General features: G+C 44.0%; 1 protein-coding gene across 7 annotated transcripts in view; it reads right to left on the bottom strand.

Annotated features, from left to right (window-relative positions):
- LOC137434196 (sal-like protein 3) overlaps positions 1–22,211 on the bottom strand; it is a 153,855-nt gene extending 131,644 nt beyond the window's left edge. For 6 of the 7 annotated variants that reach the window (XR_010985814.2, XR_013624672.1, XR_010985815.2 and 3 more), the window contains exon 1: positions 21,964–22,211. Coding sequence is in view for 4 of the 7 variants with exons in the window: in XM_068126964.2 (XP_067983065.2) it covers positions 21,964–22,021 (58 nt within the window). In the remaining 3 variants the exon portion in view is untranslated. Of the gene's footprint in view, positions 1–21,645; positions 21,799–21,963 lie in introns of those variants that run through there. The other variant, XM_068126966.2, reaches the window with a different exon arrangement.
- Positions 22,212–25,292: the final 3,081 nt, after the last annotated feature.

Below are 25,292 nucleotides of genomic sequence, written 5' to 3'. Positions count from 1 at the left end.
AATACATGTTATCATTTTGTACAGGCAGTTAATAACATCAAAATGTGTCACAATAATTCATATCACCAAACATACACAGGCAGTCAGCAAAATCATATATACACATGCAGTCAGTACAACTTCACATCTACACAGGCAGTCAATTACAAAATATACACAGGCAGTCAATGGCATCAAACACACACGATTACAGAATATGCCATTTAGAGTTCGTCATCACTGTCCTGTGTGTCGTATCCGACAATATAGTCCGCATCGTTTTCACAGTCCGTTCCACACAAGCAAAGGTCGGTCAAATTGATTGGCAAATCGAATTGGTCGAATGGTCGATCGAATCGAATTCGATGAATCGAATCGAATCGAATCGATCGAATTGGTCGAATGGTCGATCGAAGCGATTGGTCGAATGGTCGAATTGGTCGAATGGAATTGGTCGATTGGTCGAATTGGTCGAATTGGTCGAATCGAATTGGTCGAATGGAATTGGTCGATTGGTCGAATTGGTCGAATGGAATTGGTCGATTGGTCGAATTGGTCGGAATTGGCAAATGTAAACATTGATTTTCAGATTTTCCATGTAATAGTTTCCAAAAATGTATAGGTTTGCTAATCTACCATGATTTTGAACGAAAAAACAGTGAACCTGACTAATGGCACCGTATGGATATGCGGTCATAAATAAAACTCTACACACTTACTTTGGTGTCAACATCAAGTTCTGCACAACTCCACACAACTATTGGATACAGGAAACATCAAATGAAAACACCTACTTCCTCCAAAAACTGAGGAAGTTATGAATTTATGAATGAAGACCCTCACCTTTACCCCCACAAGAAAATCTTTATATGACTATTAACAAAAATAAACTAGAGATTTCATAGAACACCTTATCCCACGCAGTTTTGAGGTAAAGGACGTGGGAAGGTCTTTTAAAGTCTTGCTTTGCATTTCCGAGCACGATTTATGCTGGTTGTGTTTGTGAAGTTTGAATAACAGGTGCAATGGGCGCCCGCGGAACTACGTAACTTCCGGTTAGTGCACCCTTCGCGACAACAGTCACGTGATTGGATACGTTGAAAACAAACCACAAAGGGCACGTGTTACAGCCGGAAATTATGGAAACGGTGTAGGTTATTTGATCAAAACTCGCTTAATTCTTGTCTGATCTTTAAAGTTTAAACTTTCCGACAAGCTAGAAGTAATTCACTTTCTAACAATATAAAGTTTTATGAAAAATAATACGAAATGTTTCTATAGCCGCCTGCGGAACTACGTAACTTCCGGTTAGTGCACCCTTCGCCACAACAGTCACGTGATTTGATACGTTGAAAACAAACCACAAAAGGGCAAGTGTTACAGCTTACTTCCGGTAGTCTCGCCCTCACCAATGGTTACCATATGAAGCGGATGGGTCAAAAGGAACAGTCCAGAGCTGAATCTTCACCGACTCTTCTCAGAGAAACTGATGATTTTGGGACGATCTTTGAAAAAAAGATGTAATTAAACACATATTTTGGACAAACTTAACTCTGGTTGCATCGCTGGGCACTGCCATTTTTGTCTGAATCTCGCTGTTACTCTGTCCTCAGAGCACGTGCCAAATTTTCTTGGTTGAGACGGCATAAACTTTCGCCAAATTACTGCAAAACACGAGGTTATGGAAGTGCAAACAAGGTAATTTGTGTTCTAAAGTGTTCAAATATATAATTCAATTGAAATAAAATAAAGGTTTTAAAGGATGTAGAAATATTTTTTTTGAATGTTAACCACCGCTGATGCACCGTCTTTTACACCACATTATTTAATACCTTACATTAGATATGTCTGTCGTGTCTGTTGTTTGCGCTTTTTATAACGTCACTAAAATAAAAGAAGTTTCCTGTTTGGAATGACTTTCAATTTTGTTTGGCAGAAAGACTGAAACAATTGCTGTACCGTGAGTGTGCATGCTCACTCGTGACAAGATGCCGTACAATTTGGCAAATTCAGAGCAAGGGTACAGCTAAGCTGCAGGTTCATGTTCCAATTTGTGTTCTACAGTGTTAAATCTTACTTCTTACTATAATTCACCAAATGTCCTTCCGTCTGTTCGAAGGTACCGCAAAAACGGCTCAACCGATCGAAACGATACTTTGTGTGGGTAATCCTGGGATCTCCAGGAGTAAAATAGGCTATTTAGCTTTCCCAATTTCAGCTTTGGTCTCCAGTATTCTCAGGTTTGGACTCCCGCATAACATTCACGTTCGCATAACGTCCATTGTGACGATGTTCTCATTGTGACGATGTATGTGTTCACGGTAGTGTTTGACGTGACGGTGTGAACGTAATTTCGTAATAGTCAGGTTCACTATGTTGTTTCGTTCAAAATCATGGTAGATTAGCAAACCTATACATTTTTGGAAACGTTATTACATGGAAAATCTGAAAATCAATGTTTACATTTGCCAACTCCGACCAATTCGATTCGACCAATTCGACCAATTCCATTCGACCAATTCGACCATTCGACCAATCGCTTCGATCGACCATTCGACCATTCGACCAATTCGATCGATTCGATTCGATTCATCGAATTCGATCGACCATTCGACCAATTCGATTTGCCAATCAATTTGACCGACCTTTGCTTGTGTGGAACGGACTGTGAAAACGATGCGGACTATATTGTCGGATACGACACACAGGACAGTGATGACGAACTCTAAATGGCATATTCTGTAATCGTGTATGTTTGATGCCATTGACTGCCTGTGTATATTTTGTCATTGACTGCCTGTGTAGATGTGAAGTTATACTGACTGCATGTGTATATATGATTTTGCTGACTGCCTGTGTATGTTTGGTGATATGAATTATTGTGACACATTTTGATGTTATTAACTGCCTGTACAAAATGATAACATGTATTTGATGATGCAACTTATCGCGAATATAAAGACAGTATTTTGCAATTCAAAACCTTTGATTCGTGTCTTACCATTCCCCATAGCACTAATTTGATACTTTCATTGGATTCCTTGTCCCTGAAAATATAGGTTTAGTATATTTTAAAAAGTTTTTAGGGTAATTAGAGGCAGAAATAGAACAAAATATGTATTTTACAGTGGCCATTTTGAAAATCCAAAATGGCCGCCATACAGGTATCTCTCCAAATGTAAACATTGATTTTTAGTTTCCTTATGCTATAACCTTTCCAAAAATGTATAGGTTTGCTAATCTACCATGATTTTGAACGAAATATAATTTATTGACAAAGTCAACCTGACTATAATGTTTTTCGTTTCGTAATCCTTTAATGAACCTTTAATGTTTAATGAACGTTTAATGCCCTTCGATGTCCGGGGCCGCACGCTCGCTACACTGGACGGGCCAGCGTGTACCTTGCCCTTCGCCATCATGCTCGGGTAAACCGCTGAGCCCCATCCGTGATGGGGACTGGGTCTTGAGACAGTGTCCCACGAACGAGGAATTCCCAGTAAGCATGAGTCATCAGCTCTCGTCGATTAAATCCCTGCCCTTTGTACACACCGCCCGTCGCCACACAAACGTCACAATGAAACACAATCACAATTCACATATTCGTGCAATTCGAATAAATACGAATAAATAAATTCGAATTCGAATATCTTACTATAATTCACCAAATGTCCGTCTGTCTGTTCGAAGGTACCACAAAAACGGCTCAACCGATCGCAACGATATTTTGGGTGGGTATTCCAGGGACCCCTGGGAGTAAAATAGGCTATATTGTTTTTCCAATTTTTCCAATTTTCCAGTTTTTCCAAACATGATGGAATAATATTTACCGATATGAACAGTGATGATTCTAGACTCCAGACTCTAGAGGAAGTAAAAGTCGTAACAAGGTTACCGTAGGTGAACCTGCGGAAGGATCATTATCGGGACAACATGAGAGCGAGCGAGACGCGAGACGTACGTGGTACGTGATCGTCCATGTACTATTTAGCCATGTACTGTTTAGATTTTGATGATTTGCGTGTGATATGATTCAACGGATGTTTATATGAATCGTTTAAAATAAAAAGCCTTCAATTTCTGCTATTTCACCTTTTCATTTGGGCTTCCCAATTGAAGACCCGCCCGGAGGGCGGGTACCGTTGCTCGTATATATACTTAAATTTAAAGGAAGCAATTCCTCGATCATACACCGATGTCTGTTGACAGAGTGAACCACTTACTTAACTCTGCTTGGCGCTACGCACATGAGGTACGAATACCTGATAGAGGATGATAATACTGTATCCGCAATTTGTCATGGACATACTTTATATGGCTTGTTGAAAGTAAATAAAATAGCTTTTGAGCTATTTATAGGGGCCGGCAGGATGGTCTAGACCGAAAGGTACGCACACTCGCCTCGAAGTTGTCTAACTTGAGTTTGAATCCCAACCCAGCAAAAAATGATTCCCCGGGTGATTCACAGGTAGGGTATCACCTGGTGTTGCCCTAATCTCTGGTCCTGAGTTTGAATCCCGTTGAATTAACGCCAGGTGGGGTTGACTCAGCCTGTCATCCTTCCGAGGTCGGCAAATTGAGTACCAGATAACTGGTTATACAGAGGCATTGCATCAGCTGGTAGATGATGCAACCAGCAACAGGGGGGCTGCACACGAACCCCCACCACACCACAGGTATGGCGATTCATCAATGTGTGTGCTGTCCCTCGGATGTACGTTTAAACTGACTTCTCGTCTACTGGCATTACCTGGTGGACGTTAAAGCTCTCACGGTGTCCTTCGCGAAGAGTAGGCGAGCTATCGCTGGCACAATCAACAAATTACAAATTCCTTGCCCTAACCTGCAGAGGGCATTGCATCAGGTGCACAGCCACACCCTCAGCCAATGATACTACCTCACAGCTTTGTGCTGCACACGAACGAATAAGAAGCTATTTAAACACAGTCTAGATAGTTAAACTAACCAGCACACTTAACTAATAGGGTTGTACATGTTTAAGATGTTTCTGCATGTGTGTGATTGTAATTCCTGGACATAATGGTGATTTGCCTTTGTCGACACGGCTCTTGAGTTCAACTCACATGATGGACCCATTTCATGGTCCATGATGGACCAGGAAAACCACTTGCTGGAAACAGTTTGACTTTCAACCAGAATATAATTACGAGGAGCATTCAACAAGTTCTACGGACAGATCCTAACAGTGGTCAAAGAAACACGAACACTTTTTGCCTTTCAATACACACGCTTATATAATAAGTAAGGAATTTCAGTGGTACTAATGATACACTTTTGTATTGAAAAGGGTTTTCTTTTAATCTTGGCGTTTCTTGGACTATTGTGAGTATTGATTGTAGAACTTGTTGAACTCACATCTTACTTACACACACAACGGCCCTCATGGTGAGGGCCCCAATTATCCCTCCCTCCCCCACCCGACCAACGTTTTCAGGTTGGTCGGGTGGAGAACGGGGAGAGGGGGAGGGTAGAGAAGTAGGGGAACCATTCTAGCCAAAGTCTTTCTAGAGCTGGCTGGCTCCGCCTGACATTCGACTTTGTCAGGAATTTTGTTCATGGTGCCATCGATAACTCGCCTTCTATTCACTAAAAGACGTCGTGGGATCTTTAACTTTCACCAAATAATTGAAGCAGATCCACCAAATAAACGCCCAGTTCAACATCTATCCGAGGGACAGCATGCACATCGCCGATAACCCAGGCTAGACAGGATTCAAACCCAGGCTAGACAGCTCAGAGGGGAGTGTGCATATATCTAGGCTATTCCACCAGTTCTTACCCACATGAGGAAAGACAACAACAAATCTTGCAAAAAGCAGTTTCAAGCAAGAAAGGGATTGCTTTTATTTATTTATTTATTTATTTACAGGGTCTAAGGCTCAAAGTGGAGCTGCCACACACATCTCACACACAGACAAGTACACGAGACACCACAGGACTGTTAGACGAGACAAACTAAGCCACTGAGCTTGGGGGAAGTGCCGTCACTTCCCAGGGCACTCTGGGTACCAGTGACATCAAAACAATGAAACTGCCTTTCTCACCGCACTCAGCGAGGTATTTCCTAAGGAGGAGTTCCTCCTCATGGATGCAACATATGGGGATTCTCCATGCTCTTATGCTTTTAAATGCTGAACATAAAGCAGCGCGTACCATTTTAAAAGTCTTTGGTCCGACTCGCCAAGATTTGAACCCCCGACTTCCCAGAGTTTGAGCGAATGTTCTTCCCATTACACCACCGAGTCCAAACCCAAACCAAAGACAATGTGCCACGGCAATACAGCCTCAATAAATTTATGAGAAAATGCTTTAGTAGTCATGGAAACTGGAAATATAAAAAGTTGTTTTTGATATAAAAGGTGTACAATCATTACATTCCCTGAAACAAAAATGTACTCTGAAATACCCAGCCGACACGAAATATCAATTACACAGAATATTTCAGTAACTTTGCTGCCAAAGTGTGATAAACGCCAACTTGCATGAAATGCGCATAGGTATTCTCCATGGGTCATTAAGTGGTTGATGTATCGTCTTGTAGGCCATTTATGGAGCACTCGTCATATCCAAAGCACCCAGGCCTCTGAGCAAAATAAATCATTCACGTACACTCACAAAGAGGTTATGTAAATGCAGGAAGACCCATTAGGTCTATCAAGCCTATGCTATTCGGTTAACACTCAGATGAGATACCCCTCCATCTCAACTGCTTCAAAGAACGTACCCACTCATACGCAATCTTTGTGATCCATCTTTCTTGGTCATGAAACATCTTAATAAAGTCCCAGCCAATGCATGCAAAGGACATAGAGTAAAGCACTAAACACAATTACATAAATGAAGCTGGAAGCAAAAAAGTTTACAAATCTCTTGTGAAATTGTTTCTTCGGCATTTTCCTCCACTGCTCGAGCCCTTTGGTTGGCCTGTTCCTATTCCCACCTGAACCCTTGGGTCATGATGTAGCGAACCCAGCTTCAAATCACATATCCCATTTTTTGTATTCCTTACTTATGTCCTTCTAATTCATGAAAAAAATTGTTGACGTCCACAATTGTCATTGCCCATGAGCCTTATCTCACTATAAAAACATAACCAACTCCTCTTTTCTGTTGATAAAAACTTTACAGACTTCTTTTTATGCCTCAGCCCCCGAAGGTGACCGGAGGCATTATGTTTTCGGGTTGTCCGTCCGTCCGTACGGGCTAAACCTCGTTTTTCTCAGCAACCATATGTCCGATTGAGACAAAACTTTCAGGGTAGGAGCGACACCCATGCAGAATGCCTTTATGATAATTGTGACATCAAAGGTCACGTGGTATAGCAGCCATCTTGGATTAAACGCAAATCGTTAAAAAATTATTTCTCAGAAACTGCTGAATGGAAAAATTTGGAACTTGGCACATTGTCAAGTACTCCCAATGGGGAACAAAAGCATGATAATGATGACATCATAGGTGAAGTGGTATACCAGCCAAAAATGTTTTAATCAAATTCCTTGTAAAAATCTGAAATTGCATGCACATGATCTATGACTCATTTGTATTGAAACATTAAATTTATGACATCATAGGTCACATGGTTTGGCAGCCATATTGGATTTAACCTAAAACCTTTTTAAAAAAAATCTTCTCCAAAACCACCAAATCTATTGACTCGAAACTTTATGTGTGTTGTTGACTAGGCATGGCGATTAAAAGATGATCACAAAAACATCATTGGCCACATGGTGTGGCAGTCATATTGGATTAAAGGAAAAATATTAAATAATTATATCTCTGAAATCGCTTACCCTGTCAATGCAAAATTTTACAAATATCATCGAACACTACTGTTGCATATTGTTTGAAAATAATCATGTCGTAGGTCATGTGGTTTGGCAGCCATCTTCGATAGAAAAACGAACCTTATCCGATCAACACGATACTTCACAAAAGTGATCCCCTACCCATACATATGCAGATTGTACATTTTTTAAAGGTCATGTGTCACATAGTGTGGCAGCCATATTAGCTTGAAAGCCGAGATTTAAAAAAAAAACCCTTCTCTGAAACTGCTTCACCGATCGATGTGAAACCTGTCATGGCTGGTGAAAATGTGATACTTGAAAACAGCTGAAGGAATTTAAATGAAACTTGTTTATTTTTAGGACAGTGAACGAGGCCATCTACCCGTTGTGGGATTATGCGGAGGCATATTGGCAACACAGTCACATTGCTCAAGTTTCTCTTGATTCAAAAACATGAACTCATTTATTCTTACATAAACATAACAAACTCCTCTTTTATCTTGATACATAAAGATAACAAACTCCTCTTTTGTTTTGATTCATAAACATAACAAACTCTTCTTTTCTCTTGATACAAACTTTACAAACTCCTCTTTTCTCTTGATTCATAAACATAACAAAGTCCTGTTTCTCTTGATAAATATTTATATATAACAAACTCCTCTTTTATATTTATACATAAACATAACAAACTCCTCTTTTCTCTTTATACATAAACATAACAAACTCCTCTTTTCTCTTTATAGATAAACATAAGCTCCTCTTTTCTCTTTATACAAAAATATTACCACCAACTCTTTTCTCTTTATACATAAACATAACAAACTCCTCTTTTCTCTTGAATCAAAAATATAACCAACTGTAGCGGTTACCGCTGGATGCACACAATCGCCTTGCACCGGCCAGAACACGGCCAGACGCGCCTCTCCCGGGCATGCCCGGACTCACTGTTCCCGGGCACGCCCGAACCTCCCGGGCACGCCCGGTCTCGTTTTTCCCGGGCATGCCCGCTCTCGCCTTTCCAGGGCTCGCCCAGAGCGTCCGGGCATGCCCGCTATCGCCTTTCCAGGGCTCGCCCAGAGCGTCCGGGCATGCCCGCTATCGCCTTTCCAGGGCTCGCCCAGGGCGTCCGGGCATGCCCGCTCTCGCCTTTCCAGGGCTCGCCCAGAGCGTCCGGGCATGCCCGCTATCGCCTTTCCAGGGCTCGCCCAGGGCGTCCGGGCATGCCCGCTCTTGCCTTTCCAGGGCTCGCCCAGAGCGTCCGGGCATGCCCGCTATCGCCTTTCCAGGGCTCGCCCAGAGCGTCCGGGCATGCCCGCTATCGCCTTTCCAGTGCTCGTCCAGAGCGCCCGGGCACGCCCAGCCTCGACTTGCCAGGCCGCAGCCAAACACGCCCGGGCAGGTCCAGACTCGCCTTTCCAAGGCTCGCCCTTGATACCCGGGCATGCCCGGTATAGCTTTTGCCGGGCAAACTTCCCGACATAAATGTGTATATATATTGCTGCCCGATAAACGGGCTTTTCAGAGTACCCGAGTGTGATACATTTATTAAACCTACTCGGACGAATTTCCATCTTTGGTCGCGTCAATTCTTTCAACTCGCGTTGGAGCCCAGCTCCTTCACAACTCCTCTTTTCTCTTTGTACATAAATACAACAAACTCCTCTTTCTCTTGATACAAAAACATAACCAACTCTTCTTTTCTCTTGATAAACAAACAAACTCCTCTTTCTCTTGAATCAAATATATAACAAACTCCTCTTTACTCTTCACATAAACATTTAACAAACTCCTCTTTCTCTTGAATCAAAAATATAACAAACTCCTCTTTTCTCTTTATACTTAAATATAACAAACTCCTCTTTCTGTTGATATAAAATACAATCAACTCCTCTTTTCTTTTGATACAATGCATTTTCTAGATGATGTGTTTACTTATGTTTGTGATTGAATAATTACTGCTCACAGTGTGTGGCAATGGGATAATGATAGCAATGCAGTTGGAAAGTTAATTGAAAGTCAAGAAGGCCTACGAACATAGTAAAACTTTAATACTGCGGTGATAGTTGGACAAGCTAACACATTCTTCCCACGTGCATTGAAGCATCATGTTCAAGCTAATAATTAACGCACCAACAGCATTATTGCGAAAATATTGTTCTCTTGCTTTGGGATCACAATCTGGTCAGCAAAAATGTTTTAAACTCTGAACACAGCAGATTTGAATGGAATGTTTTAAAGTACAAGATAATAGTTATAATGTGCATTGCTTGCAGTAGTGATGTGATGTTTGGTGTGCCAAGCCGTTTAACAAGGTTTGTTAAATCTAGCATTAGGATGCTTATTTGGACCATTCTTGGCTTTCACTCAAGATGGCAGATTTTCTAATTATTGTTAAAAGTATCTCTGGTGGCAAAGCCTTATTGATGAAGCTAGTTTGTTGCAAATTGTTGAAGAAAATGTTTTCAGCAAAAAAAATTGCCTTTACTGGGTAATGGCAGCAAGAATATGGTGTAAGTAATTAAACTTGCATGTTAGAAGTTTGTGCTAATTGTCGGAAAACTCCCATGAATCACCTTTGAACCCCTTCCGCAGTGGCCTGGCATCAGTAAAAGGTTATTGGGTCTGAATGGCCTAACAGTATTGCTTCCACATCGAGAGGGCATCGGTTTTCAATTCCAAGTCATATATCAGATTGCTTGTATCATAAAGTCATTTAAGCTGGTCTGTGAGTCTCGGTTACAGTGAGTTATAACAAACCACCTTTGGTACAGCTTCGAGCATACAACATAAACCACCGCATGTCACAAGGTCTGAATAGACTGTTAAAATATTCAAACCAAAGAAAAACGGATGACAGATAAACTTCAGTGAAAGAAATGCGAAGCAGGCTGTTGTACGAGGTAGTGGGTTGGGTGAGGGGTGAAGGATGGGGTAGGGGTAGGCGATGTTTGAAGGATTTTAAAGTTGACCACACAATCAAAATGCTTGTAAACAATAGGAGGCCTTGTACGCATTGTGCTTATAATTGCACTGTCCACGAAGGAGTAAATTGCTTTCAAAAAATATTCATTTGAAATCCATTGAGACTCTCAAATGACTGGTCAGAGATCAAACAAACCCTTTCTCAATAAATAACGTTTTTGCAAACCAATTATTTTTAATTTGCAGACGAGCCTGGTTGCTAAATCTCAGACAACACTGCAATTGTCTCTGTTGCAAATGCATACATTTTGTAGGAATTCATTTCGGAATTTGGACTTCTGTTTGCATCATTACTGAGGCGGCTGGTACAGTGGCCAGTAGATTAGGGTAGGAATGTGCAATTCAGCCAGGATGCTGGCACACAACTGCATACTCTTTTTGAAAGGTACTGTGGGATCTTTAACTGTAGCAGAATTAATTAGTCACATGATGATTGCAAGGTTGTCATATGAAGAATGAAGAATGGGACAGTTTGAAGATGTAGAAAGGAAAATGCCACGGTGAGAGATCAACAAAAGGAACTTTACATTTTTTTTTGGTTTATTTTTTGTATACAAGATCGAGGCTCGTGAAAGAGCTAATATTAATCACACAAAAAGTCAAACTGACACATAAAACACAAAATAATGGGAGCGGTTGACAAGATGGGGAGAGGGGGAAGGACACAAACACAACATTTGAGAGCAGGGACATCGAGAGATCTGTGGGAGGGAGAGGGCTTGGGGGGAGGTGGGAGAGGTATAAAACATATGGACACTGCAACGACTTCCAGGAAAGAAGTTGGAATATACCACTGAATAAAACACTGCAAGGGAAAGTTTAAACATATTTAAACAGAACCGTGAAGAACAATCTAATATTCACAAAAAATACCAACGGGGAGAGGGAGCCAAGAGGGACAACCACGAGTCACGTGAACAGGGCAAAAGATGTCAGCAAAAAGAACAGGGCAAAACAGATCTGGGGAATGGCGTGAAATGTGGGTGAAACATGTGGTCGAAGAACGAATGAACGAAAAGAACAAAGAAGGAAATGTTTTTGGTTTTTTTTTTTAGTTAAGATTTTAAACAAGGAAGTATAGGGTGAAAAGACTGGGAAAAAAACTGAGAGAACGAGAGTAGCAGGACCACAATCGACCGCTGAGAGAAAACAAAGCCTCCAGGTAGGAAGCTTAAACAACAACAACAAGGCCGCAATATATTGCGGCACGAAATACTCGACCACTCTATACAGGTATGAAACATTAACACCGATAATCTTCCAAGGGAAGCACTTTAGGTACACACACACATACGATAAAAACAGTTTCGACAAAAACACAATTGTGAACAATTACTTAACTTCGAGCGTGCGTGAAGGTCGGGACAGCTTCGAAAAACCGTGACGTCCCCCGCAAGATCTCGCAAGATCTCCAATTTGAAATTCGAGGGAGATTATTTTTTGCTTCAACAATATGTACTTTTATTTCCCCCCTTGCCACAACAAACTTTACACTATGCTTATTAGTCCCCTACCGGTGTACACCGGAGGGGACTATAGGTTTGCACTCCGTCCCTCCGTCTGTCCGTGTGTGGGTCACGCAAAGAACAGTTTTCCGGACTTTTTTTTCTAAACTCTGAATGCTAATGATTTCAATCTTGGTACATGGTTTCCTCATGATAAGGTACAGATCAAGTTCGAAATTCACGACGTTTCGATCATTTTTGACAAAGTTATGGCACTTTGAAATTTGATAATTTCCCCAACAGTTTTCCGGACGACAGACTGCCGGTAGGGGACATGTATTGCAGAGCAATACTCAGAATGCTTGTTAGGTTTACTCTCCATGAAATGGAGAGGAAACCTATTATTACTGCTAGAGTTTTTCTTATTATTCTTCCGCCCTATTTTGCACCTCTGAAAACTTCATAATTAATGTTCTCAGCAACCGCTGGTCGGATTGACAGGAAATTTTCATCAAATGATCGCCTCGGCTCCTAGAATTTTTGTATACTAATTATGACGTCATAGGTCACGTGGTATGGGCGCCATCTTGTAAAACACATTCAACTTTGCCCCTCTGTATCTCCGAAACGGCTCAATGGAAAAATTTGAGGTATAGCTCATTCTAAAGAACTCTTCAATGGGAACAAAAGACACGTGTATCGAGTATATTAAAAATGCTAACGTTAAGAGGTTAGAATTCGTCAAACAAAATTTTTTCTCCCCCAAAAATGAGATTTTTTCCCCAGATGCTTAGTTAAAACAAACTCAGAATGCAAAAAATTTCGAAGTCATACGTCACATGATTCGGCCGCCATCTTGTTTTTCGTGAAAAACACAAAAACCCCTTTTTCTCCACAACGGCTGAACGGATCGAGCCCAAACTTGGCATGCATATTCGCACACCCATGACGAACAAAAAAGCCTCCGAGCACGATGTCATCCGACAGATGGTTTCAGAGTTTTGATGTTTTTAAGCTCAAACTATAAATGGTATCACCTCCATAATTTGTGAAGATATCGAGTGGAAACTTTACACAAATGTTCCTCATGGGGGGATGTTTCAATGTTACTTGAGACATTTTGATAAGTTACATGGTTTGGCCGGAATAAATAATGTAAGGAAAATTTAAAAAAGCTTGTAACTCTTGAACCACTGCATTGATCGACTTGAATTTTTAATGCAATGTCGCTCTCATCAAGCGGAACAAGTGTGCAAAATTTCATTGGATGTACGGTCTCGAAGCTATAAGTCTATTGTTGAAAGAAGAAGAAACGCACCATTTTGTCCTCCCAGGATGTGATCACTATCACACGATCTCCCGCGGTCATTTGAACCTCAAATAAAATTCCAATTGAAGATTTGTCAATAGATGAGGTATATTAACAAACGAATGAAACAGATTTGGTCGTCAAATTATGACTTTTTTTAACTCAATCGCATTTGACACAAAGTTGTGAGCAACTAAAGAAGAAGAAACCTCGTTTGGCTTCTCAGATAAAATAAATAATTCTGTCTGCAATTTCAGGTTAATTTTCTTTTAAAAATCGCTTTTTCTGCAATCAGTGCATGGATTGACATGTGTGGATGTGTGTGTGGGTGTGGGGTGGGGGGGATGTGTGTGTGGGGGGGGGAGGAGGGATGTGTGTGTGTGTGCGTGTGGGGGGGAGGAGGGATGTGTGTGTGTGTGTGTGGGGGGGGGGGGGGTTGGTGTATGCGTGTGTGTGTGTGTGTGTGTGTGTGTGTGTATGTGTGGGGGGAGGGGTGTGGGGGTGTTTGTGTGTGGGTGTGTGGATATGTGTGTACGTGGGGGGGGGGGGGGGGTTGGGGTGTGCATGTGAGGAGGGGGGTTGGATGTGTGCGTGTGTTATGGGTGGGGGGATGTGTGTGTGTGTGTGTGTGTGTGTGTGTGTGGTGTGTGTGTGTGTGTGTGCGTGTGTGCGTGTGTGTGAAGGGGGGATGTGTGTGTGGGTGTGGGGATTTGTGTGTGGGGGGATGTGTGTGGGGGGATGTGTGTGTGGGTGTGGGGGGGTGGATATGTGTGTGTGTGTGGGGAGGGGTTGGGGTGTGCATGTGGAGGAGGGAGGGGGGGAGGTTGGATGTGGGTGTGTGTGTGTGTGTGTGTGTGTGTGTGTGTGTGTATGTGTGGAGGGATGTGTGTGTGTATGTGTGGAGGGGTGTGCGTGTGGGGGGAGGGGGGGATGTGTGTGTGTGTGTGTGTGTGTGTGTGTGTGTGTGTGTGTGTGTGTGTGTGTGAAGGGGGGGTGTGTGTGTGTGGGTGTGGGTGTGTGGGGGGATGTGTGTGTGTGGAGGGGTGTGTGTACATGTGGAGGGGTGTGTGTGTGTACATGTGGAGGGGGGTGTGTGTGTGTACATGTGGAGGGGTGTGTGTGTGTGTACGTGTGGAGGGGTGTGTGTGTGTGTACGTGTGGAGGGGTGTGTGTGTGTACGTGTGGAGGGGTGTGTGTGTGCGGGGAGGGGTGTGGGGGTGTTTGTGTGTGTGTTAGGGGTGGGGGGGGGGGGATGTGTGTGTGTGTGTGTGTGTGTTGGGGGTGGGGATGGGGGGATGTGTGCGTGTGTTTTTGTGTGTGTAAGGGGTGGGGGGATGTGTGTGTGTGTGTGTGTGTGTGTGTGTGTGTTGGGGGTGTGGGGGTGGGGGGATGTGTGTATGTGTTTGTGTGTGTGTGTGGGGATGTGTGTGCATGTGTGTGTGGGGATGTGTGTGCATGTGTGTGTGGGGATGTGTGTGTCTGTGTGTGTGTGGGGGGGGGGGGGGGATGTGTCTTGGGGGGTGGGGAGGGAGGGGGATGTGCGTTTGTCTGGATATGTGTGTGCGTGTGGGGGGAGGGGTGTGGGGGTGTTTGTGTGTGGGTGTGGGGGGGGGGTGAATATGTGTGTGTGTGTGTGTGTGTGTGTGTGTGTGTGTGTGTGTGTTGGGGGTGGTGTGTGTGTGTGTGTGTGTGTAGGGGGTGTGTGTGGGGGGGGGGGTTGTTGTGTGTGTGTGTGTGTGTGTGTTAGGGGTGGGGGGTGGGGGGATGTGTGGGTGTGTTTGTGTGGGTGTGCGTGTGTGTGGTGGGGGGAGGGTTGTGTGGGGGGCGGGGGGTCTTGGGATGTGTGTGTGTGTGTGTGTGTTCGTGTGTGTATGCATGTGGGGATGTGTTTGTGTGTGTGTGTGTGGATGTGTGGATGTGCGTGTGTGCGTGTGTTTGGGTGTGTGCGGTGGATATGTGTGTATGTGGGGGGACGGGGGGGTTGGGGTGTGCGTGTGGAGGAGGGGGGGTTGGATGTGTGTGTGTGTGTGTGTGTGTGTGTGTGAGTGTGTGGAGGGGTTTGTGTGTGGATGTCTGTGTGTGTGGGTGGGGGGGGGGGGTGGATATGTGTGTGTGTGTGTGTGTGTGTGTGTGTGTGTATGTGTGGAGGGGTGTGCGTGTGGGGGGAGGGTGTGGGGGTGTTTGTGTGTGGGGGGGGTGGATATGTGTGTATGGTGGGGGGGGGGGGGGGAGTTGGGGTGTGCGTGTGAGGAGAGGGGATTGGATGTGTGTGTGTGTGTGTGTGTATGTGTGGAGGGGTGTGCGTGTGGGGGGAGGGGGGATGTGTGTGTGTATGTGTGAAGGGGGGGATGTGTGTGTGGTTGTGGGTGTGGGGGCCGGTGTGTGTGGGGATGTGTGTGTGGGGCGATGTGTGTGGGGTGATGTGTGTGGGGGGATGTGTGTGGGGGGATGTGTGTGGGGGGATGTTTGTGTGTGGTGTGTGTGTGGGTGTGGGGAGGGGGTTGATATGTGTGTGTGTGGGGAGGGGTTGGGGTGTGCATGTGGAGGAGGGGGGGTTGGATGTGTGTGTGTGTATGTGTGGAGGTGTGGAGGGGTGTGCGTGGTGCGTGTGGGGGTGTTTGTGTCTGTGTGTGTGTGTGTGTGTGTGTGTGTGTGTGTGTGTGTGTGTTAGGGGTGGGGGGTTTGGGGCATATGTGCGTGTGTTGTCTGTGTGTGTGTTAGGGGTGGGGGGATGTGTGTGTGTGTGTGTGTGTGTGTGTGTGTGTGTGTGTGTGTGTGTGTGTGTGTGGTGGGGGGAGGGATGTGTGTGTGTGTTTGGGGGGGGGGGGTTGGTGTGTGTGTGTGTGTGTGTGTGTGTGTTTGGAGGGGTGTGCATGTGGGGGGAAGGGTGTGTGTGTGTGTGTGTGTGTGTGTGTGTGTGTGTGTGTGTGTGTGTGTGTGTGTGTGTGTGTGTGTGTGTGTATTGGGGTTGTATCCAAGGAGGTTGTGTCAAAGCATGTCCAATGAAAGTGGGGTTGTATCAAAAGTGGGGTTGTATCAAAAGTGGGGTTGTATCAAAAGTGGGGTTGTATCAAAAGTGGGGTTGTATCAAAAGTGGGGTTGTATCAAAAGTGGGGTTGTATCAAAAGTGGGGTTGTATCAAAAGTGGGATGGTATCAAAAGTGGGGTGGTGTCAAAAAGTGGGGTTGTATCAAAAGTGAGGTTGTATCAAAAGTGGGGTTGTATCAAAAGTGGGGTTGTATCAAAAGTGTGTTACGTGGTCCTCCTGGTAACTACCTGGTCTTGATGACCCCCGGACCATGGGAGGACCCCGCCAGAAAGATATCTGATTTATACGCTTTCGTAGCGCAATCAATATGAAAGACACAATAATTCAAGTCAATAAGAAACCCCACACCAAGGATCCGGATTACTTAATAATATATTCTCCATCCATCATCAGCAATCAACAATCCATCAACAATCTTACTAAGATGGCCATCTCGTAAATTTCCCCCCTTTCCCCACTCACGACCCCTCAATGGTCACTGTCCCTCACAATGTCTCTGGGCCCCTCCAGACCAAGGTGAAGGTCGACTTCTCCGCACACGGGCGGTTGAACGAACCCCTGGCTGACGTGTTCCAAACGTGCACGTCGCGTACCGGGAACAGCTGCTGCAGCGCACACCTCCTTGCAAAGCAAAGCGGGCAAAGCAAAGCGCGGCTTGCAAAGTGCGCGAGGCCCAAGGTGCGACCCGTACGCGTCCTTGTAGACGTAGAGGCGAACTGTGCCGGACGCTTGGTTCCGTGCACGAACCCACGGCAACTTGACGTGTAATCGGTAATTACCCCGCGCAGGTAACTCCTTTCGCCAGACGGGCTTTCAAACGCAGCGTCCCCCACGCTGCTCAATATCGACACCGCTCGCGTCGGAGCTGGGCGAGGAAGAAGAAGATCGCCGCTTCTCCCGGACCTCGTGTCTTTTTCTTCTTCCGGTTCACTATCCCGTTTCCGGTCTCCTGTTATCCAGAGCCTCTCTAACCCTTTAACCACAACAACCTTTAATAGAATAAACATTAATAAGCAATGACATGAATAGTAACTCCTCTAAATCCGGGATCCGTAACAAGTGGGGTTGTATCAAAAGTGGGGTTGTATCAAAAGTGGGTGCGAGTAAACCGGTCATCACTGCCAGCAGTTTTAAAGTGGCAGTTCTAGTTATTATTATCTTACTATAATTCACCAAATGTCTGTCTGTCCGTTCCCAGGAACCGCAAAAACGGCTGAACCCATCGCAACGAAATTTTGGGTGGGTAATCCTGGGACAACTGGAGTAAAATAGGCTATATTGTTTTTCCAATTTTTTTCCCCAATTTTCCAATTTCCAATTTTTCCAATTTTCCAGTTTTTCCAAATACTATGGAATAATATTTACTGATATGAACAGTGATGTGGCTTTTATTGAAATTCTACAAATACTGTTTAGATTTTGATGATTTGCGTGTGATATGATTTAACGGATGTTTATATAAATCGTTTAAAATAAAAAAGCCTTCAATTTCTGATATTTTGCCTTTTCATTTGGGCCTCCCACCTGAAGCCCCAACCCTTCAGGCGGCTACCGTTGCTAGTATTTAAAATTACGATTACACAGCCATGAATATTCTCACTTTGTGGGATCAGCTGGGTCGAAATGTTCAGACCCAAGTATTTCTAGAACTGATTGGGCCAGGCCTGACTGAAAGTGGCAAGAATTAGTAGTTTTTTCAGGATGCCAGCGATAACTCGCCTACTCTTCGCGAAAGCATCGTGGGATATTTAACGTCCGTACAAAGCCCTCACCATTGGCAGATGGGTCCTCTGGCTTAACATTCCTCCAGTGGACATCGCACACATCAATGCATCACCGTGAATGTGAAACACCTGGGTCGGAATTCGAACCCTGGCCCGATAGCGCAAAAGTGAGTGCATGTACCTATGTACCTCTAAGCAAAGCTATCCTGGCAGCACCCGAACAAGCATTCTTCCTGTTTAGCATATTCAAACAGGCAAATTAAATAAAACTGTTTTGGCGATTGTTTTACAGATGAGTCGGAACTTATCAAAAATGCACATCATAATTACCTCCACAATCTGATATCAAAAGGGTAAATGCAAGGCAGATGATAATTAATTCGAATTAATATTTAAAGTTGAATTCATAAACAACATGACAAATCAAATGATCAAAGAAAGTATTACTGATGAAAGGTGATTAATTTGAATAAATTAACAATTAGAAATGCAGAGCATAACTCATTGTAGTTGTTTTGCACATTTTACATTCGAATAATGATAAATCATCAAACACTGGAGATAACGAGTGACCTTATCACATTATGCATCTTGAGAACACAGTCATATTGTTTACATGTTCATGAAACCTTTTCAATTTAACACAGGTTTTACTTTTTCATGGTCATTCTAGGCCTGTAAATCTGCAGTTCCACGAAAACGAATCCTCAAATTCAATCCCGGACACGGAATTATGCATTCTGTTCCATAAGCATTGGGAATGCCATTCACGTATTGGTTTTTTTAACCTGAACGAGGAGGTTAAATAATCTAAACAAAAGAATCTGAACACTTAGGTACTTGTTTCTTAAACGAAGAGGAATTTGAGATTGTTGCCTGAAGCTGGCCTGTCTCGCTTCAAGCACGATAAGATGCCCTCCTGCCGAGTAGTGTTCCCCAGTACAGTCAATCGACAGGATGAAACATGGCAAATAGCTTGTAGGAATTAAAAAAAATAACCTCAAAAAAGACTACAATGCAACTATTATGTGATGGTTGCAGTAAGAATGTGGAATTAAGCATGACAAATGTTCCATTCATATGCAGCATCATGTTTTGGGGGATCTGTGCTGTTGTTTTTAAACAATGTTTGTGGAACTGAATTCCACATTCCATGCAGGCCAAGCCTGCAGCTCTTCAAACAGACCTTCCATCATCCTCAGCTTTGCAACATCCCAAGTCGTATACTGTGGTTTTATTGCATCTTTCACAACATTGCTGGTGTGCGTTATAGTTTGCATTCAAAATTAATACTATATGAAGACCTGCAATGTCTCCCACATTGCATAATAGTGCTGCATCGACTGTTAAAATGGCGACAGAAACAAGTGAACAAGAAAGTTTGGGTGCATGAGGCTCGATGATAAAATCTGGGATCATAAGGCTCGATAATAACGTTTGGGTGCATGAGGCTCAATGATAAAATCTGGGATCATAAGTCTTGATGATAAAAGTCCGGTGCATAAGGCTCGATGATAAAGTTTTGGTGCATAAGGCTCGATGATAAAGTTTTGGTGCATAAGGCTCGAAGATAAAGTTTTGGTGCATAAGGCTCAAAGATAACGTTTTGGTGCATAAGGCTCTAAGATAAAGTTTTGGTGCATAAGGCTCGATGATAAAGTTCTGGTAAATAAGGCTGGATGACAAAGTGTAGGTGCATCAGGCTCGATGATAAAGTTTGGGCAAATAAGGCGGGATGACAAAGTTTAGTTGTATGAGGCTTGACGATAAAATGTGGGTGCATAAGGCTGGATGGTAAAGTTTGGGCAAATAAGGCGGGATGACAAAGTTTAGTTGTATGAGGCTTGACGATAAAATGTGGGTGCATAAGGCTGGATGGTAAAGTTTGGGCAAATAAGGCGGGATGACAAAGTTTAGTTGTATGAGGCTTGACGATAAAATGTGGGTGCATAAGGCTGGATGGTAAAGTTTGGGCAAATAAGGCTGGATGACAACGTTTAGTTGTATGAGGCTTGACGATAAAATGTGGGTGCATAAGGCTGGATGGTAAAGTTTGGGCAAATAAGGCGGGATGACAAAGTTTAGTTGTATGAGGCTTGACGATAAAATGTGGGTGCATAAGGCTGGATGGTAAAGTTTGGGCAAATAAGGCGGGATGACAACGTTTAGTTGTATGAGGCTTGACGATAAAATGTGGGTGCATAAGGCTGGATGGTAACGTTTGGGTAAATAAGGCTGGATGACAAAGTGTAGGTGCATCAGGCTCGATGATAAAGTTTGGGCAAATAAGGCGGGATGACAAAGTTTAGTTGTATGAGGTTTGACGATAAAATGTGGGTGCATAAGGCTGGATGGTAAAGTTTGGGTAAATAAGGCTGGATGACAAAGTGTAGGTGCATCAGGCTCGATGATAAAGTTTTTGTACATAAGGCTCGATGATAAAGTTTTGGTGCATAAGGCTCGATGATAAAGTTTAGTTGTATGAGGCTTGCCGATAAAATGTGGGTGCATAAGGCTGGATGGTAATGTTTGGGGGCATAAGGCTCAATGATAAACAAATTTGAATGCATTTCGCTCAAATTGCTGTCCTTTGCCTGCACTTTAACTTTCCTATGTAGCACCTGTGATACGAATTAACGTCGATTCGCATCGAACCCCAAAAGATAGGACCAAAATTGGAGCTTCGCAAACACTTTATTTCATCGCATGATGTCGTCACAGCCAAATGGTGTAACTTGGCAGAATGACGGTTTGGCGGTAAACAGGCTTCCCAAAGGAAGAGAAATCGGATCGGTAAAGGAGTGTAACAAGTGTTTGAAACAATAGGAAAAGCCATTGGGGACAAACAGGCGGATGTAAACTCAAGACTAGAAACAAAGTTTGATTGGTGTAAAAACGATATCACAATGACCATTCCATGGTGCCAAATCAAAATCAATGGCTTTTCCAAGAGTACCAATTCCTCCTTCTCCTTCCCCCCCCAAGCAGACCCGTCCATACCCTGCTGTCAATCTATCATTCCCTTGTTTAGTAGGTACAGTAATTCGTGTTGGGGAGGACAAAATACAGGTGAAAGAAAACCAGAGGAGCGAGATACATGTTTAAATAAATAAATAAATAATGATAATAATAAATAACACATCAAAACATAAATAAATGTACAATAAATAAATAAACACCAAATACATAAACAAATAAATACGAACAGTAATTCCAATAAAATTAACAATAAATAACAAATACATAAACGATTCATAAATAGTAAATAAAGGAATAAGAAAATAAGTAAACTTTGGCTGATGCGAAAATATGATGGCAGAATCGCAAACGAGGCAGAATGACAAACCGACAGACAGGCAGATCGACATTACGACAGAAAGACAGGCAGAGAGACAAGTCCAACAATGGATGTCAGCGGGTTTCCGTGGACGGTTCACCCTCCGTCATCACCGCAGGTGGCGCTAGACCTGCGCACGCGCTTCGGTTACGGACACCTCGCTCTTCGCCGGGATCGAGTACATGGATGCGGGAGCGAACGGGAAAAAGTTTCCTCGAGCGATGCGCGCGAGGTGAGAGGGTGCGGTGGAGGAGGGGCAAGGGGAGGAGGGAGCGGGGGTTCAAGAGGAAACAAAAGAGAGGAAGAGGAAACGGGAGCAAAACTCACCACCGCTCTCACGAAGATCGTGGAGGTGCTGGGGTTTGGGTTGTTTCCTTCGGGACATGCTGATCCTCTCGGGAAGGACGTCTCGAACGATGGTCGCACTCTAATGGAGGTGATCATAAATATGATGATGATGATGATAAATATGATGATGATGATCCCACGACGCGGTACATGCGGCTCATCTGTGGCTCTCTTTTCGTGCCGTCTGCCAGTGGCCGCGCCTGTCCGCATGGATTCATAAATTATGATGATTAGCGGCGCCGGACGGCGTGTCCCATTGGCTCGCGGCCAAAACGGCGCTCCGAGGGGAGGGGCCGTGATTAGCGCGACGCGTCATAGCGACGCAGTGTCGGTTCCTCTCGTGCATTATAAAGTTTGAAAACGCGTCACGGAGAGCCTGGGGGGCGGCCGGGGGAGAGTGCTCAATGGGGGTTCACGGATTGGGCTCCACAAAGAACGCGACGGTGGAAAATGAATGAACGTTTAGCGAAGTACGTGTTACAAAGGGCGAATAACGAACTGGGACAGTGCTTGGGGTGACAGGGAGGGGTTGGTGGGGGGTAGCGAAAATTCCGGATGAAACCTGCCTGGATTGTCACATGCGCATATGATGCGTTTGATGTGGACGGACAGGGACAGAGATGGGCGGAGGAGCGTTAGGAATGGAGAGGGAGAGGGAGAGGGGGAGGTAAGGTGAAGGGGGTGGGGATGTGGAGGTGGTAACGTGAAAGAGGAGGGGGGCTGCTGGTGGAGTCGGGGTCGAGTAAACTCGGATATACGATCGTTTTACGGCCGAATGGAAGTTTATTTCAGAAATGCTTCGCAAACGCCGTGGGAGTATGTGGGCAACGGTAGTAAGTACGTGCGGTGGAGAGGAGGTACTGGGGATTTGGGCGCGCAGAAAGCCAATGAACATCTCGGTCAAAACTTGTGGGTGTTGCTGATGTTTGCGACCTATTAGTGTTGGGAGCGAGGGGAGTAGGGGTGGGGGCTGGGAATACACTTAGGAAACGTCCGGTAGTCCGTTTAAACAACCTGGGACAGAGAGTCGCCATTGGAGTAACGACAGGAAACATAGAGCGCGAATGGACGACCTTGAGATCTCCGTGCATGGTTTGATATTGATAATTATTAATCCATAAATTAAATAATTATTAATCCATAAATTAAATAACTATTAATTCATAAATTAAATAACTATTACTCCATAAATTAAATAATTATTAATCCACAAATGAAATAATTATTAATCCATAAATTAAATAATTATTACTCAAGAAATCAAATAATTATTAATCCATCAATTAAATAATTATTAATCCATAAATTAAATAAATATTACTCAAGAAATCAAATTATTAATCCATAAATGAAATAATTATTTATCCAAAAATGAAATAAATAATCCATAAATTCAATCATTGTTTATCCATAAATTAAATAATTATTACTTTATATATTAAATGATTATTAATACATAAATGAAATTTAAAAATTCATAAAGTAAATAATTATCAATCCTTAACATAAATAAATATGATTCCATAAAAAAGTAAGTGTTAATCTATAAATGATTACCTCTTATCCAATGACCCAACTCTGAAATCCTCAGATCCGTGTCGGGTTGTCTCGATACACCCTCCAATTGTCCTCTTCATGATCATTATATGATGTTTGCGGTTGTTGGGTGGCGGGGGGAAGGGAGTGGAGAGTTGGGGCAGGTTGGGAGGGGCGGGGCAGGTTGGGAGGGGCGGGGAAGGGTGGTCTGAGACTTACAGCAGATTCATGAGTGCCCCCTGTGTTGTTCTGTGCACGTTGGAGCACTAGGTAAGGGGAGGTGGGGAGATCGGCAGGGATGAGGTGAGGAAGCGGTGGTAGGGGAGGAGGAAAGAAGGTGGGTAGGAGGGGGGGTAGGATTGGGGGTTAATTCATCCGCTCGAATTATAATTACCGTCTCATCATTTACATAATGGCGGCTCAATTTTTACCTTCCTGTTTATTCCTCGTAAACGATTCTCTCCGATTAATGTCAAGACCCTTTTATCGACCGTAGTGTCCGAATACAAACGGGTGCAGCCCAAAGGTCCACGCTTTACAACGATCGGTCGAGGTTGTTGTGTAAGAACCTGCGGAGACCTTTATTTGGGAGTTGGGACTCCGTGATCCTTTCGCCGGTACCTGGGTTAATACCACGATACCATTTACTACTCGTGATCCGAGGGTCATATGGGCTTCAAAAATGACTCCGTTAGACGTGTACTTCCTGACGGGACGTATATCGCCTCCAAATATAGACATGTAGACTGTAGACATGTAGACAGTAGTCTGTAGACATGTAGAGTGTAGACATGTAGACTGTAGACAGTAGTCTGTAGACATGTAGAGTGTAGACATGTAGACATGTAGACTGAAGACATGTAGACTGAAGACATGTAGACTGTAGACTGTAGACATGTAGACTGTAGACAGTAGTCTGTAGACATGTAGACTGTAGACATCTAGACTGTAGACATCTAGACTGTAGACATCTAGACTGTAGACATGTAGACTGTAGACATGTAGACTGTAGACTGTAGACATGTAGACTGTAGACATGTAGACTGTAGACATGTAGACTATAGACATGTAGACTGTTGACTGTCGTCCTTTAAGGTCCACAGAGCCAGCGCACTTTCTCCAAATGAAGCTCGTTGAGCTCGTGGAGACCTGCACTTGTGAAAGATTCATGAGTCCCCCTGCGTTGGGGTGCCCCCCTGTTCATTTATTAAACGGTCAACCTCTCCGACGTGTGCATGGGACACGGTCAACCTCAACGAACGTGTGCATGGGACACGGTCAACCTCTCCAACGTGTGCATGGGACACGGTCAACCTCTCCGACATGTGCATGGGACACGGTCCACCTCCCGGAAGTGTGCATGGGACACGGTCAACCTCTCTGACATGTACATGGGACACAGTCCACCTCTCCGACGTGTGCATGGGAAATGGTCAACCTCTCCGACCTCTGCATGGGAAATGGTCGACCTCTTTGACATGTGCATGGGACATGGTCCACTTCCCGGAAGTGTGCATGGGAAATGGTCAACTTCTCCGACCTGTGCATGGGAAATGGTCAACCTCTTTGACGTGTGCATGGGACATGGTCCACATCCCGGAAGTGTGCATGGGTCACGGTCTACCTCCCGGAAGTGTGCATGGGACACGGTCCACCTCCCGGAAGCGTGCATGGGATACGGTCCACCTCCCGGAAGTGTGCATGGGACAGTTGGGACACGGTCCACCTCCCGGAAGTGTGCATGGGTCACGGTCCACCTCCCGGAAGTGTGC

Source organism: Myxine glutinosa, chromosome 10 (assembly GCF_964187855.1).
Source record: "Myxine glutinosa chromosome 10, kmMyxGlut1.1, whole genome shotgun sequence".
NCBI lineage: Eukaryota > Metazoa > Chordata > Myxini > Myxiniformes > Myxinidae > Myxine > Myxine glutinosa.
The sequence above is the reverse complement of the archived record's forward strand: the minus strand, read 5'-3'. Positions and strand labels throughout refer to the sequence as shown.